The following is an 18,220-nucleotide window of genomic DNA, read 5'->3' as shown; positions in this document are numbered from 1 at the left end:
GGCTCCCTCTCCCGGCTCCTGCTCCTGGCTCCCGCTCCCAGTTCCCGCTCCCGCTCCGGCTCGCCGCGAGGAAGAGCCGAGCGAGCCTGCGGCCGGCAGCAGGTAGCGCGTTACCTAACCGCGTTGCTGTTTGCTTTGGCAACCGCCTCGAATTCCAGCCGTATTCCTGCCCCGCCGCTGGGCCCGGCCCGCCGCGGGCCCCCTTTTGTCCTCCCCAGGCCGCGGGAAGCAGGCGCCGGCGGGGGCCGCCGGCCCCCATGCGGCGTTTGAACCGCCAAAGCCAATTTTATTATTAATTATTCATATTAATAATTATTAATTCCCCCTCTACACTTTGCTTTTTCGGAGCTGTTTCCTCCCCGTCGCGTTTTAACCCCCAGCCCCGTCGTGCCGGCGGAGCGGCGGCACCTGCCCGCAGCGGGCCGGCCGGAGCCACGTCGCGGCTCCGGGGAAGTTGTTGGGATCGGGCGGTGCGTCGTCTCCGAAAGCCGAGCTTTTCCTGGCCGCTCCGGGCGCGCGGGGAGCGGCGCCAGCGTTTTAAGCACCTCGGCAGAAGCGTCCGGCCTCCCCAGCTCTCTGGAGGGAGGGGAAAAAAAAAAAAAAAAGGGAAATCTCGACGCTTTTGCAGAGAGCAAACAAAGAGAAGGGGGGGACACGTATTCCTCGCTGTTTCGCCCACCCCAGAAATTGCAAAAATTAAAAGAAAAGAAAAGAAAAGAAAATCGGAAAATACTTGCATTAAAAATAAGCATCGCCGTGCTCCAGGGCAGCCTGAGAACGGCTGCGCTTGATTTGCCTCTGCATAAAAAAAAAAAAATATATAACGCGAAGAAATGTTTCCTGATTGCATTACATTTTGGTTGTGTGTGCGCTTTTTTTTTTTTTAAAAAAAAAAAAGGAGTGAAATGCCAGCGTTTGCAAGCTTGCAGGCAGTTTGAATTCCCAGCGTCGACTCAAACGCCTCTCAAAGCCCCAAAAGCGCGGCGGCCGCGGCCCCGAGCCCCCCGGCGCAGCGCCCGGGGCTCTGCCCGAGCGCCGAGCCCCGGCCGCACCCGCGGCTACGTGCGCTTGACTTTGGAGTCGGCGAGTGCCGCATTGGCAGCAGAGAGGCCGGCGCGGGCCAACGCGCGATGTGAAACGCGGAGCTCGCTCTTGGCGAAAATACCCCGCGTTCGCCTGCGTTTCGGGGCAGATTTGCCCCAGCAAATTCAGGTTTTGCAGCGCACCAGTCCGGAGCAGGTTTTTCTTCCCCCGTCCCCGGGCTTTGCGGGTTGTTTTTCAGCCAAATCCAGGCAAAGAGGTGATGTCTGAGCCGAAGGGAAAACGGGGAGAAAATATTGGGGATCTTTCTTATTTAGAACCTGATGGCACCCAAATAAATTAGAATAAATAGAAATCTACAGCAAAATCCAAAAAAAACCACACCCCATTCCTCTAGATTTTACAGAATAATTTAGTAAAATTTGCTAGTGATTTTTTAGCTGTAATCCCCCAACACTGGCAGCAATTTCACGAGTTAAAAAGCTGCTTCACAAAGCCAGAGAAAAGACAAAAAAAATTTTTTCCTCGCAATTTTCAGCTTTTAATTGAGCCGGGACAGACCTCTGCCTGTTTGGGACCTAGGCCAAAAAAACCCTCTGCAGAAATAAAGTAAATAAATTCTGGTCAAAACCAGAATATTCTCCTTAAAAAGTCGCTTTAAAATCAAAGAAAAGCAGCTACAAAACTGCCTCTGTGCAGGTTATTTCCTTTCGGTTGAGGGACGCAGCTCGGGGAGCCCCGCGGGCCTGAGCGCTGCGCCCGGCAGGATCGGACCCTCAACCCCCTGCCAGAAATGAGCCAGAAAGAAAAGGCTAATGAGCCCTGGGTATATTTTCCCGTGGCGCCACGGGGGGATTATCCAGGCCGGTGCTGCTGAGCTGCCCCCGCTCTGCTCAGCCCCCAAGTTGGCACCGAGGAGCCTTGGCAGCATAAATCAACCATGAAATGCCCTTTTTATATATATATATATATATATATATATATATATAAAATAAATAAATAAAAAAGTGCTTTCAAGGGGGCAGCTCACCCTGCTTTCGGCAGCCCCGGCCGCACTTGGGTGACGTCCGGCCGGCTGCAATTCGGCCCGGGCAGGGGCTGCGGCGCAGCCAGCGCGGGTCCGAATTGGCTCCCCGCGGCGGCAGATTGCACGGCGGGATATTCGCACCCGCTCGCCACGCCGATGTTACAGGCGAGCGGTGCGGCGCCCGCACACGGGCTCTCATCTAAACCGTAGTCATTAAACCAAGGGGCCTGATTCAGAGCGGGCGCCCGCGCGCTGAACGAGGACCAACTCGGCTTCAACGAGCCGGGTTAAACCGCTGTGCAAACCCGCTCGGAGAGGAAGGATCAGAGCCCAAATCCGCCAGCGCGGCGTTTGTTTATTCACGGTGCCAGGGATGACCTGCCCAGGAAAATTAAATTGGGTTCGGGGATTTTTTTTTTTTTTTTTCCCTCCTCCTTATAATGATATTTACAGGCAGCCGGGGGAGAGGGGGGAGGGAAAAAAAAAAAAAAAAAAGGATTATTTTATTCTTAGTGTTTTTCTGCCTGGATTTTGCACTAATAATTAGGGCCGGAGCTCGCCGGGTCACTGGGGCCGAGGGGAGCCAAGGCGGCAGCCCGGCCGCGGCGGGGCCCTACGGGAGCCCATCGCCGCCCTGCGATGCTTTCGATGCTTATTCCACCCGCGGGGCGTTATCGTTGCAGGCCGCTCCGGATGGGACCATGTGCCCCCTCGCCGGCACGGGAGAAATCGGATGGATGCATGGCAGGGCGGGGATGGAGATCGCGTGCACCGGGGTGCTCGGGAATCCTTCGGGGCGTCTCAGTGCCTGTTTCGGTGGCATAGCCCAGCTTCGACTTGCCCAGGCAGTATTTTAGCAACACGTTAAATTAAATAAATAAATATCAGATAGATAGATAAATAAATAAATGAGGCAGGCCTGGCGCACCGTTCCTGCAAAAGCCCTTTCGTGCCGTCTTCAGGCGCTCGCAGAAGTGAAAATAAAAAGCCCGGCCCCGTTTTTCCGCGCTCTTTTTCCACACCTCCCGCCCCGTTTCTTTCCGCCCCGGCGCCGGGCCCGGCAAGCTGGCAGCAGCCGCCTGGCATGGCCGCGGGGCACCCGCCGGTGCTGGGCACCCGCCCCTGGCGCCCCGAGAGCGGCCCCCAATCGCTCGCTAAACCGCTGCATCGGTCTGTTCCCCTCTCAAAAAAAAAAAAAAAAAATCCTGGGGGGACTCAGGGTTTTAAGGGGGGGTGAAACTGCTCGGGACGAGGATTTAGGGAATTACTGCAGCGCTGGTAATAAGGAAAATATTTGCAGCGGGGAGCGGAGCTGCGAGGCGGGCACCGAAGCACAGAGTCAGAGCCGGTTAAAAATTGGCAAATTCTTCCGCGCGTTTGGATTTCCCCCCCCCCCCCCTGTGTCTCGCAACGCTAAGTGCATAAAATGAAAACTATATTCTGTGAGCAAAGTTGCTCCGGAGTTTACATTCCTCAAGGCTTATTTAGCTGGGACAAGGCGAGTTAACTGCTCATTTCAGCTGGGAGCCTTTTTCGACTTAAAACAGGGAAGTGGCTTTTCTTGGGGTAGCAGATGGCGATTGAGGAAAAAAAGAAAGAAAAAAGTTTTAGAGCTTGTAAATACAAAGAAAAAAATTTGTTTTTTGATAGAAAGCTGGAACAGAATTAGATCTCATTTACATAAGGCCAATCTCCGTACTTCGATGTCTGACAAACAACTTGAATGGCAGTAAAATAAACTCCTTTGAATGCACAGATTATTCCATGTAAAGTCCAGGATCTCAGTTTGTGCATGGCGAGTTTAGCAGGCCAAGGGGATATGGGGATGTATAAAATAAACCTCTAGTGTATACAAAATCCCTGTTAAAATCGAGCTGATCCCTTGTAAAAATGATCAGTGCTTGCTGAGTCCCCTTGCACGAGGGAAAAAAAAACTGAGAAAACTAAGAAATAAAAAATAGCAAAGGCCTGTGTAGCTTGATTTAAAAATATAATAAATTATTTAGCATATTATTTATCATGCTAAAATCATTTGAGCACAAGACAGCCAGAGATCATGTTCCTGTTTGTTCAAGGCTGCGCAGCGAGCCTAAAAATACAGCAGTACAGCGTACACTTTGCCCCTTAATAAACTGAAAAAGCACCTTTTTTTTTGTTGTTGTTGCCTTTATCTATAAAAAACCCAGTTATTGAAATGGCTTAAAAGATTAACAGATTACTCGATAACAAGGGTTAAAAATACAGGTCCAGGCACCAAAAAATAAAATAAAATAAAATAAAATAAAGAGGGGGGAGAAAAGAAAAAAAAAAGAAGAAGGGAAAAAGTGGGGAAAAAAGGGGGGGTGATAAAAATTAACGCGAGCGTTTCCCTAACGGCAGGGTTTGCTCCCGCGGCGGGGGCGCGGCGCGCTGCTCCCGACTTGCGGGGCGGCGGCGATGCGCGGAGGGGTTGGGGGGGCGGCCCCGCTCCGCGCTGCGCGCTGCAGTGACAGGTGGAAAGTGTCGTGTCCCCCCCCCAACACACACACACACGCTGTTGTGTGTCCCCCCCCACCCCCCGCCCCCATCTCCCCCGGGCCGGCCCCGCCCGGCCCCGCGGGGGCGGCCGCGCAGCCCGGCGCGGCGCAGCGCAGGTCGCAGCCTGCCGGCAGCCGCGGGTGCTCAGCGCTCTCGTGTCCCCCCCCCACCACCACCACCCGCCGTCGCCCCCAAACCCCTCCCGCGGCTCTACTCTGCCCCGCGCGGCCTGTGGCTTTAAGAGAGCCCCGGTGGGGGGGGGCAGCTCGGGGTGAAGGGTGCTCTGGGGGGGGGGGAGCCAGGGGGCACGTTCGGGGGGCACGGATGGGAGGTGTTACTAAGCAGTGTAGGGGTGTTGGGGGGGGATAGAAATGGGGGTGCCAGAGGGATGGAGGCTGTCGGTGGGGGGGGGAAGGATGGGAGCTGTCTGGGAGGCAGGATGGCACATGTCCGGGGGGGGGGGGGGGCACGGCTGGGGGTGCCCAGGGGATAGAGGTGTCCGTGGGGCAAGGATGGGGGATGCCCAAGGGATGGGGGTGTCCGGGTGGGGGGCATGGCAGGGGATGCCCAGGGGATGGGGCGTTTAGGGCCTGGGGTTATGCAGGGAGGGGACACGACTGGGGGGGGGGGCAGAGGATGGGGACGCAGTCCTGGGGGGTGTCCAGGGGACGGAGGTGTCCAGGGAGGCCACGGCTGCGGGATGCCCAGGGGATGGGGGTGTCCGGGGGCGGGGCACAGCTGTGGGATGCCCAGGGGATGCAGGTGTCTTGCGGGGGGGCGGGCACGGCCTCGGAATGCCCAGAGGACGGGGGTGTCCGGAGGTGGGGGGGCACCATTGTGGGATGCCCAAGGGATGCAGGTGTCTTTGGGGGGGGGGGCGGGCACGGCTGCGAGATGCCCAGGGGATGGGGGTCTCCGGGGGGGGGGGGGGCACGGCTGCGGGATGCCCGGCGGACGGCGGTGCTCGGGGGATGCAGGCCTAGGACCGGGGGCGTCCGGACCGGGGGGGTGGGGGGGGGGCGAGGATGAGCGGCGTGACGCCCGGTGCAGGGGCGGGCGGCCGGGCCGGCGCTGCCCGCAGCTCCTCCCCACGCTGCGGTAGCTCCGCACCGGGGCCGCGCCGCCCCCCCCATCCCCCGCCGCGCCGCGCCGGGCAGGGCCGCGCCGGGCCGGGGGGGGGGGGCGGCCCTGCGCCTCCCTCCGCAGCCAGCCGGCAGCCCCGGGGGGGAGGGGGGCGCGCCGCAGCCTCCGCCACCTACCAGCAACTGCCATCCGGGGGCTGCCGCCGCTGCTCGCCGCGCTGCTGGGCGAGCGCGGCCGGGGGCCCGGGCCCTCCTCCCCTCCCCTCCTCCTCCTCCTCTCCGCCCCCGCACCGGGGAGGCTTCCCCTCCGCAGCGCCGCCGGTGCCCTGGGCGAGGGGAGGAGGAAGAGGAGGAGGCTGCGCGGGCGAGGAAGGGGAGGAGGGCTGCGATGGGGACTGGGCGCTCGCGGCTGCGAGGAGGAGCCGTGCCCGTCCTGAGTCGGGCTTTTTTTGGGGGGGGAGGGGGAGATGTGAGCTTTTATTTTTTATAGGCACCACCAGGGAGAGATCTACCCATACCTCCCTGTATATATATATATATATATATATTATATATATATTATATAGATAGCTAGAGAATTTTTTCAAATAATATTTTTGGGGCCTTCCAAAAATAATCATCATCATAACCTTCCCCCCCCTCCTCCCCTCCCCGCGCCCGCTCCCGCAACGCTCCACTCCGCGGAGAAGAGCGCGCGTAAAGGTCGCGGCGCGCATGAGGCCGGGCTGGGCGCGGCGCCGCGCTCCCGCCGCCCGCGCTCCCGCCGCCCCGCGCCGCCGCCCGGCCGCCCCGCCGCCTCCCTGAGCCGCCCCGGAACTCGCCGCCGGCGGCAGCCGGCCCGGCCCATGCCCCGCGGCGCGGAGCCCGGCCCAGCCCGGCCCCCGACGCGCTAAGGCCGGAGCATGGCCCCTGGGAGCAAGAAGGAGCCGGAGAGAGGGTGATCGCCCGCGGAGGACACTTTGCCGTTGGCGGTGGCTTTTTTATAGGGGGGGGCTTTTTATTTTTTATTTTTTTTTGTCTTCGGGGGCAACATTTTTTTTCCTCCTCCTCCTCCTTCGGCTCGGTGGAAAACACACGTTTTAGAACAAAATACCAAAAAACACCCTCTTTGCTTTGCTTTTCGCAGCAACTTGGAAGCCCGTTAATTGCACTTGGCTATGGTAGGTCCCATGACACTTTCGTTTTCTCTTCTACTTTCCTCCTCTCCCCCCCCTTCCCCCGTGTGTGCACCCACGAGCAAAAGTTGGCGGCCGCGGAGGGGGCGGCGGGGGAAGCGGAGCGGCCCGGGGGTGGGGGGGTCGGGCCGGGCCGGGGCGGAGTGGCGGGGCGCTGCCGGGAGCAGAGTTTAATACGGTGCCCGGGGAAGGGGGGGGGGGGAGCGGAGGCGGCGGGGGTGGGGAGGGGAAGGGGTGTCGGGGTGGCGGAGGGAAGTTGCCGCCGTCTCTCCTCCCCTTGCCCACCCCTTCCCCGCGGTTTGGGGGGGGGAGGGCGGGGAGCCGCCCCGGCGGGCAGGTCGCGGCGCGGGGGGAGCCTCCGCAGCCCGGGGCGGGCGGCGGGCTGGATGGAGCTGAAAATGGCCGCGAAAAAAGGGGCGGAGAGGCCTGGCAGCCGCACCGACTTGAACTTGGAAGTGACGCCCAGGAGGGTCGCCAGCAAGTCCGCGCCGCGCTCCGCGGGGCCGCCCCCGGCCCCGAGAGCCGCTGCCCGACGGCGGGGCCCGCCCCGGGGGCAACGCGGCTCCGCCGCCCCCCCCCCCCCGCCCCCCGCCGCGAAATGCGGGTGGGGGAGCAAAAAAAAAAAATAATAATAACAATCCGCCCAGTCCCCGCAGTGCTCGGTTTTCCCGGCTTTGCTTCCTGCCAGGCCACGGGGGAAATAACGCGGGTGCCCGCGGCCGGGGAGCGCAGCGGCGGGGAGGGTTGGGGCGGGCGCGGGGTGCTGCCGCCCTCCCCGGGTCTCCGGCCCCGCTGCCAAAGTTTGCGGCGGGGAGCGGGGCCGCCGCAGCCGCCGCGCTCGGCCGAGAGGCACCGCAGAGCCGTTTCTCCCTGCAGGAGAGGCAGGAGCGGGGATGCCCGCGGCGATCGTTTATGCGGGGGAGGAGGGGGGAGGAAAAATTTAAAAAAAAAAGGGGGGGGAAATAAAAACCATTAAGATTCTCCTCTGGGAGAAAAGCAAAAGTTGAGAGTGAAAATCAGTCGTGCAGGCGGAGGGGAGGCTGGGACGCACGGAGTGCGGGGAGAGGGTACACGAGGATATTTTCCCCAGCAGTAGGGCTGAGCGGTGAAAATCCTTTTTTTTATTTAGGGAGAGCGAGGCAGGGTTGGAGACGCAGCTCCAGCCGCCAATGCAGCCGGGAGCAGCTCCCGACCAGCCCGCAGAGCCCGGCTGCCTCCGACGGGCAGCAGTCCCTCCCTGCGTTTCAGGTCACTGCAGGGAGCAATTAAAAAAATATATATATATACGTATCTGAAGGGAGGTGAGAGCGGGGATAAATAAATCGCAAACCTCGAGAGCCTGCCATCCGCCATCCTGCAGGGCTGAAACTCACTTTCACAATTAGGAACCGGGGATTCCCTTTGTTTTTCTGTACGTGGCTCTCTCCCTCTCTCGCTCTCTAATTAGGTTTTATTAAAGCCTCCAGAATTGGTTGTTGTTGTTGTTGTTTCTGTAGTGAGAACTTGCGGTTTGGAGTTTGCCGGGCGCAGGGCTCCGCTTTTTCTTTCTCTTTCTCTCTTTGTGCACTCGGGGGCTGAGGAAGGAGGCGAAGCGGCCGAGAGCTGAACCTGCGCCGCCGGGACGCGGCCGGGCCCGGCGGGCTCGGGGCTCGCCGGGGCCGGGCCGGGGGCCCGAGCGGGGGGGTCGCTGGGGCCGCGCCGGGGCCGGAGGACGCGGCGCCCGCGGAAACGGGGCTTCTCTTGGCGCTTCCTCCGCGGCACCGGGAAAGAGCGTAAAAAAAAATTTATGATAATTAAAAAGAGCGGGGGGAAAGCGAAAAAAGCAACTCCGCCGGAATTAGCGGGGTTTGGAGGCAGCCGCGCGCAGGGGGCGGTGCGCGGTCGCGGGAGCCGATAGCCGAGCGCCGTCCGCGGGGAGGCAAAAGCGGTTCTCGGCCGCCGGCGCCGCCGCACGAAACACCTCTGCGAGCCGCGGCCGGAGGCTCCGGCGGAGCGGAGCGGAGCGGCGCGGGGCGCGGAGCGGCGCGGCGGCGTTGTCGGGCGGCAGCGGCGGGGAGCGGAGCTCGGCGGGGTGCGAGCATCGCCCCGCCGGGCACCGGGCACGCCGGGGCCGCCAGCGGCGGGACTCGCCGGGGGGAGCGTCTCCCTTGGCTTGTGCCCAGAAATTGCACATGAATCTGCATTTTTCCCCCCGTCTCCCCTACCCCTCGCCGTATTGGCTCCGTTTGGGGAAAAAAAAAAAAAAAAAAAAAAAGAAAAGAAAAAAAAAAAGAAAAGAAAAGAAAAGAAAAGAAAAGAAAAGAAAAGAAAAGAAAAGAAAAAGAAAGAAGGAAAAAAAAAATCCCCGAGCTCGGCCAGCTCTGCCCGCACGTCCCGGCACGGGCAGGGCCGCCCGGGCACCGTGGGAGCCGGGGGACTATTAATAGCCCCATCGCGGGGGTCCTCGGCCGTGCCCTCCCGCCCCCCCCCCCCGGCTCGCCCCATGCCCCGCAGTGCCTCGGCCCTGCGAGCCAAAGGGGGTTCCTACATCTTTAAATGGGATGTAATATTTTGGGATGGGCTTTTTTCATAACGTCACTTCATTCCTCGCTCCTTTTTTTTTTTTTTTTTTTTTTTCATTTTCTCATTCTTTCTTTCCTCCCTCTCTCCGGTGCCCGTGTCTCGGATGGAGCCGCTTCCCCTCTAACTTCCCCGCTCGCCCTCTCCCCCGCCGCCCCTGCCTCTAGGCTGGGTGCGGATCGCCCCCCCTCGCCCCCCCGGCGAAGATGAGCCTTTCGCCGTTTTAAAACGCAAACCCCCGCGCTTTATTTCGGGGGGGGGGAAGCTTTCCCCCCCTTTTTTTTTTTTACTTTTTTCTTTTTTTTTTTTTTTTTGGAAGTTGGACCCTTTTTATTTCCTCCTCGGCCCCCCCTCCCGCGGGGCCGCCCCCCCCTGCCCGGCCGCCTCCCCCGGGCCCCGCAGAGCCGCGCCGGAGGAGAGAGAGAGAAAAAACGCCCGGACTGCTCCAGCCTCCGAAATGACTCAGTAACTTTTACGCCTCGAGTCTCAGCCCTGCAATTAGCCACTTTCCCAGCACGGCTCGGGATGTATTCGTCTCCTCTCTGCCTGACCCAGGTAACCAGCCCCGGCCGCGGCCCCCCGCGCTCCCCGCCGCCCTCGGCCCTCCCCCCCCCGCCCCGCTCCCGCCGCGGCTTTTCCCCTCTAGTGCAAAAGACTTTTACTGTTGCAAGGCAAAAAAAAAAAAACACAAAATAAATCAAAAAAAAAAAAAAGAAAAGAAAAGAAAAACCCCAAAGCAGGAAAAAAAAAAAAAAAAAACAGCGAAAGGGCGGGCTGGGGCCAGTGCGGGGCTGCACGGGGCCAGTGCGGGAGCCACGCTTCCCCCTTGCTTCCCCCCCCCTGCTGCCTTTTGAGTCTTTTTTTTTCTTTTTGGGTGTCTCTGACGCTTTGGTTTTTTTTCTGCCTCCACTTTCACTTGGAGCTGTTGGGGCGGGGGGGAGGGTTGCGCTGTGTCTGTGTTGGGGGGGGGGGTTGTTGGGTTTCTTTTAGCTGCGCCCGGAGGTGGGTGGCGCGGGGAACCCTCCCGGTTTCGGGCTCCGGGGGGGGGACACGTTGGTGCGCGGCCGGGTGGCCGGGGCCTGGCGCGGGCAGGCGGCGGGGGGGACCCGCCGCTGCGGCTCCGCGCTGACCGCGCCGCCTCTTGCAGAGCGTGAAACTTTTTCCTTCCCTCCCCAGCCCAGCTGCACATGTTCGCGGGGCACAAGGGGGGGGGGGCACTTGCGTTTTCTTCGAATTTCTCCAAGTTTGGGATAATTTGCGAGCTCCCCAGGCGTGCTGCGCGCGGCGGGATGTTTGGGGGGCGCCGGCTGTGCCCAGCCTGGCGTGCCGCGCTGGCAGCGGGGCGAGGTGTGATCCCCCCACCATGCACGCTCGGGCCGTCAAGGGGATGGCCACCAGCTGCGTGCTTGGGGACACTCGTGTCCCTCCAGGTGCTGCCGCCGCCGCCTCGGGGACGTGGCCTGGCGTCGTGCAGGGGCCGCGGCGGGTTGCCGTGCTGGGTGCTGCGGTCGGCGTGTGGGCAAGGGGCTCCCTGAAGTTTTTTCTGTGGCGGCGGCCGCCAGGCCCAACCGGGGCGTTCGCAGCTGCGGCTCTGCCTTTGCTCCGTCCTTATTGATCGCTGATATTTATTTAATTATTGAGCAGGCAACCTTCCCCCGGCCTCGTAACCTCTTCCCTGCTGGCAGCTTCTGAGCGCCGCGGTCCAGCCCTGCGCCGGGCATCGGCTCCCCGCGCAGGGTCTGACCTCGGGGGGGGGGGGTCTCGCTGCGGGAGGGCGGGTATCTGCCGCCCGGTCGCGGGGGTCTCTCCATGATTTGGAGCCACGTTGCTCCTTGCGGATCTCGTCCCTGCGCCGGGCCTAGGCCTGATCCGGGAGCGGGAATCTGGCCCCACCTTGGGAAGAGCCCTGGGGATTAGTAGGCACCCAGGAGGCAGCAGGGAAGGAGGTGCCCGGCCGGCGCCGCGGCTCCAGCTGCCGCAGCGGCAGCCGCGACACCTGCCTCGTGCGGCGGCCTCTGGTCCCGCTCGCCCGGGGACAGGCGCTGCGAGCACGTCCCGGGCTGGCGGAGGCCTCGGCTTCGCGCGCCTGCCCCGTGCCGGAGGGCGCGAGGCCGCTCATGGAGGGCTGGGGGCAGAACTGCGCTGCAGGACAGGGGCGAGCGCGCGGCCGGCGCCCGGGGTGGTCCCCCCAAAGGCACCGTCGGAGCCGGGGCATCGCGGGCCCTCGGGGAGCCGTGCGGCGCTTGGGCAACCTGCGGCTGCACGGGGCTGCCCGTGGCCCAGCGGTGGGCAGGGCCAGGGGCACGGACGTGGGCACGGCAGGGGCACGGGCGGGGGCATGGACCCGGGCGTGGGCCCGGGCATGGACACGGGCAAGGGCAGGGGCACGAGTGGGCCGGGGCTGCACACGTGACTGGTGAAGGTGCTCCCAGTTGTGCACTTGACTTGGAAACACCTCAGTCTTTTCCCTTTCCTTCCTGCCTTTCCTTCCTTCCTTCCTTCCTTCCCCTTTCCTTCCTTCCTTCCTTCCTTCCCCTTTCCTTCCTTCATTCCTTTCCTTCCTTCCATCCTTTCCTTCCTTCCTTCCCTCCTCTTTTCTTTTCTCTTTTCTCTTTTCTTTTCTTTTCTTTTCTTTTCTTTTCTTTTCTTTTCTTTTCTTTTCTTTTCTTTTCTTTTCTTTTCTTTTCTTTTCTTTTCTTTTCTTTTCTTTTCTTTTCTTTTCTTTTCTTTTCTTTTCTTTTCTTTTCTTCCCCCCCCCCCAAGTCATGCTTACTGGGGGACCCAACATCCCAACATCGTTCCGGGCCTCCCCCTCCCGCCAGTCTCCAATCTGAGCCGGGTTTGCAGGGCCCGTCTTTGCCAGCTCACAGCCGTGGGGCTGCCAGGAGCGGTTCTGCTCACAAAACCGTGCTGTTCCCAGCGCGTCGCTCAGCGGATGGCGGGAGCTGGTTTCTCCTACCCGGATCCCAACCTCGGCCCTGCCACCCGTTGCTGCGTTGGCGCCGGGGAAGCTCCCGGTTTCCTCTGCCCCAGCGTAGCCTCGGCTTGCGCCTAGCCCAGCTCAGGGGGGATCAGCCAGCGTCCGATCCCTGCCCGCGGCCCCCCCCAGCCGGGCTGTCCCCGTGCCCCGCGTGCTCACCGCGGAGGCTCCCACGGGCCGGGGCGGCCGCGCGGCGCGCGGTGATGTGCACACATTGGAACGTGCGCGGGACCCGCCCTGCGCCGGCCTTTGCCGCGCTGCCCCCGGCTCCCGGCTCCTGGCGGCTCCGAGGCCCCGGCGGTCACAGCCTTGCCGTCCCCTCCGGGAGAGGCCGGTGGCTTTGCGCTCTGCCCGCCTGCCTAGGGACTTCCTCCCCCTCCCCCAGCTCACCTCCGTCCCCTCGCCGGCACCGGCCGGGAAGTCAACGCGGAGCTGCCCCGATTAGCAGGGAAGCGGGACCGGCGTCTCGGCTGAGGGTGGCCGCGCGCGATGCCTCCGGGCCCCTTTCCCGGGCGCCTCCGGCCACGGAGCCGGGACGGGCCGGGACCCCCCGGGAGAGCCGGGGCGCCGCGCGCTCCTCGCCGAGGAGGCGACCGCGGTTCTGGAGGATCCCGGCCAAGGCGTAGCGTTGCCGCGGCTGCCAGCCGGGGTGCGTGCACGCACACACACGCGCGCGTGCCTGTGTGTGTGTGTGTGCAGGGGGGATTTTCCCGAGCGCTGGGCATGTGCCCCAGCCCGCAGGGCTAGCCCTGGCGCAGAGCCGGAGGTTTTCGGGCCGGCTGGGATGCTCCCGCCGCTTTTCTCCGGCACGGTGCAAGCGCTCCGCCGGGCAGGGCTCCAGGCGGGCCCTGCTCCCCCCGCCGCGGCCCCGGCTCCCCGGGCACCCTTGGCTCGCGGGGAGGTTTTTGCAGGGATGAAGCGGGGCCGTGAGAAGCGTCCGTGGCCGGTAGCTGCGACGGAGGCGGATCGCAGCCGGGAGCTCGGCTCGGGTGCCAAAGCCCTAGGAGTAAGTCGCCGGGAACGGCGCGGGGGGAGAGAGGGAAGGTTGCAACACGCGTTCGGTCCTCCATCTGCGGAGCATTGTTTGGGAAAAACAATGAGGCCGTTCTTTACCCGTAACCTTCAGGAGAGCCTCGCTTCGCCCGCGGGGCTCCCGCCGCGCCGGGCCCGCCTGCCCTCCGCCGCCAGCAGCTCCGACCATCTCGCTCCTGCCGCCTGCTCTAATTTTAAATCCTCGGCCGGTAAAAATAGATCCCTTTTTTTTTTTTTTTTTAAGTGCGATTTATGAACCCGGACACGAGCAGGACAGGAGCCCGCGGGGAGCTCGGAGGCCCCACGGGGAGCTCCGTGCGGGCGGCGCGGAGGCGAGCGGCGCCGGCGCCGGGCCTGGCGAGACCCTCGCCACGTGCCGAAAACCCTTCGCGGCCACCCGGGGCTTGAAGGGACGTCACCGGGCGAGGAAGGACGGGCCAGACGGCCGGGTGGCACCGGTCCCCGCGCCATCGGCGGGCGCCGGGCCGGGGCGGCGTGCCTGCAATCGCCGGCTCCCCTCTGCCTCTCCGAAACCCCCGGCAAGAATTCCCGCTCGGTGCTGGCTTTTGCCTTTTCCTCGGCTGATGTATTTGCTCCTTTCTCTTGCGCTTGGTCCAGGCAGGGGCGTTTTGCACAGGCTGCCGCGTGCACCGGGCAGGGTGGAAACCGGGAGCTGATGGGGAGCGAACCCGGAGGCCGCGCGGGATCCTGGCCGTGCAATTGCTTTTGCACGTAGCTGCTCCAGGCAGGCAAAGCCCGAACGCTGGGCCTGAGCCCCCTGCGGGCACATCTTGAAGTGGGCGAGGAACTGCTGGGGTTTGTTGCCTTTTCCCGAGGCCGGGGAAGGATGCTGGCAGCTGGAGCCCTGCTGCCTTAGCCTGGCTGTATTTCGCCCTCGCCACGGTGCTCGCGGCGAGGCCGCGGCTCCGGCCCGGGGACCGTGGGGGCAGCAAGGCTGCAGCGTGGCAGCGTGCGAAGCTCTTGCTTCCCCGGCCCGGCAAAAGCAAAGGGGAAGCAGCAACAGGGAGCAGCGAGAAGGGGCTGAAAGCCCTCGGCCGTGCTCCAGGCGCTGCGGCCAGGACAGCAGGCTGGGTTTAAGGCCGAGGCTGTTGCTCATCGCGGTGGCTTTACCCGTGCAAACCCTGTGCGCGGGCTGGGCGTGCAGGAGTCGTTTGTCTTCACCGCTGCCGCATCCGGAAGGGGTTTTACCCTGGGATCGTGCTCGCCCCGTGCCTCGTCCATCCGTGGGGGAGCCGCGCTGATGCTGGGAGCGGAGGAGAGAGCGGGGGCTGCAGGGCTGGAGCTGCGGGAGCCGGCGCGGGTTCGGTCGGGGGGCAGCGCCGCGGGGCAGCGCGCCGGTGCGTCGCCAGCGCTGAACCAAGAGCTCTGTTAAAGGCCCCGTGGCCGTCGCTGTGCGGCGCGGGCGCGCTCCCGCCGCTTGCCGGCGGGACGTGCCGCGGTTCGGAGCGGCGCGGGAGAGACGGCGGCCCTGAAGGGACGGGCTTTCCCGGGTTTTCCCTACGGCTGGAGGAGGCGAAATGGCACAAAGCTGCGTTTGTTTAAAAGTCCCTTTCTTTTGCCCTACCTTCGGGATTGGAGAGCTGGGCATCCAAAATGCTTTGGAAAGGCCTCGGCCTGGGGCTTTTCCAGCAAAACGGAGCCAGGGCCGTCCCTCGCTGCGGCGCTTTGACCCCGGCGGCCTGGCGGCCGCCTTTCTAGCTTCAATACACATTGCACCATGGCCATAATAATATTTGGAGAGCCAGTGTAAATCCAGGTCTCCTGGGGCGCTGGCCAGGTTTTGCATCCACGCCGAAAAGGGGGGACAACGACCCCTTCCGCTACGAGGGGTGGCCCAAAGCGCGGGATCCAGAGGGACGGAGCTGGTATCGGGGCGGCTTCGGGCTGCCCTTGGCGCCCCGACGTCGGTCCTCGATGCAGCCCAAATGGGGCCTATTTCGCCCCGTGCTGAGCGACACCCCCGCACCATTGGGGACGGTGGTGGCACGGCCGGGCGAGCGTCACCGGGCTCCTGGCGAGCGTCACCGGGCTCCGATGTTGGAGAGGGGGAAGGAAGGGAGTGGGGGGGGAGAAGGCAAAATCTCTCTGCGCCAGGCTGGCTGCCTGCCTGCCGCCCCCGTCCATGCTGTGTCTCTTCCTGCACTGGGGATGGATGTGCCAGCACGCCCGAGCGGCGCTGAGCATCGCCGCGAGGGGCTGCGCGCCGGCGGGAGGGTGGCAGCCACCCGGGGAGGTGCTTCTCCCCCCAAAGCCCCCCGCGCTCGGGTGCTGGGTCCCCGGGGCCGAGCGCGCCGGCGTGCCACGAGCGGGCAGGGAGGCGATTTCTCCCGTGGCGCCCGAGGCTGCTTTTGGGTACCGGAGCATCTTTGGAGGCTCTGGAGCCGCCAAGGCCTGAAGGCAGCATCCCTGCCCGGCCCGGCGGGAATCGCGGGCATCGCGCCGCCGGGCAGCCTGTCGCGGGCAGCCCTGCCTGGGTCCCGCGCCCGGGCACTGGGCACAGCAGGGACGTTTGCAAGCCAGGCCCCGCACCCCGCGGCTGGCAGCGGCCCGGGCGCGCGGCTCTCCATCCATCATGTCGGCCCCGGGCAGGCATCCCCTGCGTCCGCGCCGCGCCGTGCCAGCTTGGCGGGCGCCCAGCGCCAGCACCGGCCAAGCCCAGGCTCTTCCCAAGTCCTGGAGAGGAGCTGGGAAGGGATCCCAGGGCCCAGGTGTGGCGATGATCCCGTGCTGGGGGGACCCGCGGGCCAGGCGGTGCCAAGGATTGATTTATCGGTTAACTCGCCGCCGCTTTAAAAGCGCATTAATCCTCCCTTCACCTGCCAGCAGCCATCTATAATCAGCGTTTTGGGCAAAATCCCCAGGCCCGGGCTTTGGGCAGCCGAACGCTTGGCATTCCCCTCCGGGCCGCCCGTATCCAGGCCAAGATTTCGGGAGAGGCCGGGCAGCACCATTAGGCAGCGCTGCCTGGCACGGGCAGGCCGGGAGCTGGGAGCGGGCGGCCGGCTGAGCCCTCTCCTCCGGGGTGCTGCAGGCCCCCGGGAGCTTGCTGCAGTCTGTGGCCAGGTGGAGCTTCTTTTCCCTTCTTCTTTTTTTTTTTCCAACTGGGTTTTTATCTTGTTTTTTAATAGGCTTTTACTCTCCTTGCAAAGGGCCCCTGCATTCCCTTCCCTGGGAAGCGGTATTTGCCCGGCTTTTGTCCAAAAAAAACCCCCCAACGTGTTTCTGATCATGAAAAACCCAAGAAATATTTTCGCTTGCAAAGGCGGGGGGGGGGGGAAGAGAAAAAAGAAAGAGAGAGAGAGAGAGAAACGTTGATTTTCCGAGCGAGCCGTTGCCCCCCTGTCCCCCCGGAACGAGAGGCGCCGTTTTCCAGCGGACGCGGCGCGAGCCCCGTCGCTTCGCCGCCGGCTCCGCTGCGGGCTGCCGGCGAGGCCGGCGACGTGCCGGCGCTCCGCCGGGAGCCACCGATCCTGCCGCTCGCTGCGGAGCTCCCCGCCGCTGCCCCGCACAGCCCACCTCGTCCCAGCGCGGCGCGGCCGGGGCGGGAGCTGCTATCCCGTGTGTGTGTCGTTCCCACCCCCCCCCTCCCCGCTGCCACCCTGCAGTCCCCTGGCTCCTGCCCCGCGATTCGGGAAAGTGAGACAGCAAGAAATGTAACGTGACCCTCGGCGCGGCGGCGCGCTGCAAAACCTCCTTTAGTAACCTGTGCGCCAGGACGGGCGCGCGCCGCGGCGTGCATACAAATGAGGCGGCGCGGGGGGAAAAGTGCCGACTAAAGGGTTTTCGATGGAAATGGCATCGCCTGAGGAAGAGAGGGAGCACGCGCGCGTGAGCGTGCGTGAGCGTGCGTGTGCGTGCGTGCACGGCGCGCAGCGTGTGCCTGCCTGCCTGCCTGCCTGCCAGCCGGCCCGGCCCGCGTGGGCGTGCGAGGGTGCACGCGTGCGTGCGCACGTGCGCGCGGGAGGATGGGGCGGCGCGGGGCGCTGGGCTCGGTGCCCGGCTGCCGCGGGGGCTCCCGGCGCCGGCTGCCCGTGCCAGCCGCGGCCGTGCGAGCGAGTTGGTGCAAGCCTTGGAGGAGGGGGTGTGCGTGCAAGAGGGGAAGGGGCCGGGGGCTGCAGGCGGAGCGGTGCGGCGAGGACGCCCCCCCCGGGCGCGTGGGGACCTCGCGGGACCCTCGAGCGCTGCGGAGCGCGGCGGGCTGCGCCCGGGCGGGTGGGCGGGCGGCCGGCGGGCCGGCGCGGGGCACCGATGCTCCGGGGGAGCGAGGCGCTTGCCGGAGGGAGCCGCTCCTCTTCCGCCGCGCGCCGAGCGGCTCCGGCCGGAGGCTCGCGCGGGCACGAGGCGGGCCTGCGCGAGCAGAGCCCCTGGCTGCACGCCACCCCACCTTCCCGCTCCGCTCCCCGGAGAGTTTGTTAAACAAATTTCTCTAATTGCACAAGCCAAGGAGTTTGTCGTAGAAAAAGCCAGGGAAATTCCCCTCTGCTCGGCCGCCCCTTCCCTGGCCCGGAGGCAGGAGATGCTTTGCAGTCGGCGAGCGCCGCGCCGGTCCCCTCCTCGCCCGCCGCGCCGGTCCCCGCGCCGGCTCGCACGCTCCGGGTGCCGGGGGGCTGCCGGCGGGGCCCGGCTGTCCCTCCGCGGCTGTCTTCCTGCGCCTTTTTTTAAACTTTTTTTCCCTTTTTTTTTTTTTTACACGGCCTTTGAAATCGAAACCCGTCGGCGGAGCGAGCGTCTAAAGGGATAAAAGCCTCGGGTGCGCGACGGTTTAATCTCTTTACCAGGTCTGGGC

The 18,220-nt window shown here is 63.7% G+C and overlaps 1 protein-coding gene and 1 long non-coding RNA gene across 8 annotated transcripts in view; one reads left to right on the top strand and one right to left on the bottom strand.

Moving 5' to 3' along the window:
• Nucleotides 1-265: 265 nt before the first annotated feature.
• LOC134151684 (uncharacterized) lies at nucleotides 266-6,064 on the bottom strand. Its single transcript, XR_009960889.1, has 2 exons — nucleotides 5,845-6,064; nucleotides 266-576 (listed from the first exon to the last, which is right to left on the bottom strand). It is a non-coding gene; the product is annotated as an uncharacterized LOC134151684 (long non-coding RNA).
• Nucleotides 6,065-6,535: 471 nt separating this feature from the next.
• NFIC (nuclear factor I C) overlaps nucleotides 6,536-18,220 on the top strand; it is a 53,166-nt gene continuing 41,481 nt past the window's right edge. For 3 of the 7 annotated variants that reach the window (XM_062596325.1, XM_062596324.1, XM_062596318.1), the window contains exon 1: nucleotides 9,471-9,956. In XM_062596325.1, the coding sequence (XP_062452309.1) occupies nucleotides 9,927-9,956 (30 nt within the window). In that variant the 5' untranslated portion in view covers nucleotides 9,471-9,926. Of the gene's footprint in view, nucleotides 6,828-9,468; nucleotides 9,957-18,220 lie in introns of those variants that run through there. The other 4 variants (XM_062596322.1, XM_062596320.1, XM_062596321.1 and 1 more) reach the window with 3 other exon arrangements.

The sequence above is a fragment of the Rhea pennata genome, chromosome 27, assembly GCF_028389875.1.
Source record: "Rhea pennata isolate bPtePen1 chromosome 27, bPtePen1.pri, whole genome shotgun sequence".
Taxonomy (NCBI): Eukaryota; Metazoa; Chordata; class Aves; order Rheiformes; family Rheidae; genus Rhea; species Rhea pennata.
The sequence above is the reverse complement of the archived record's forward strand: the minus strand, read 5'-3'. Positions and strand labels throughout refer to the sequence as shown.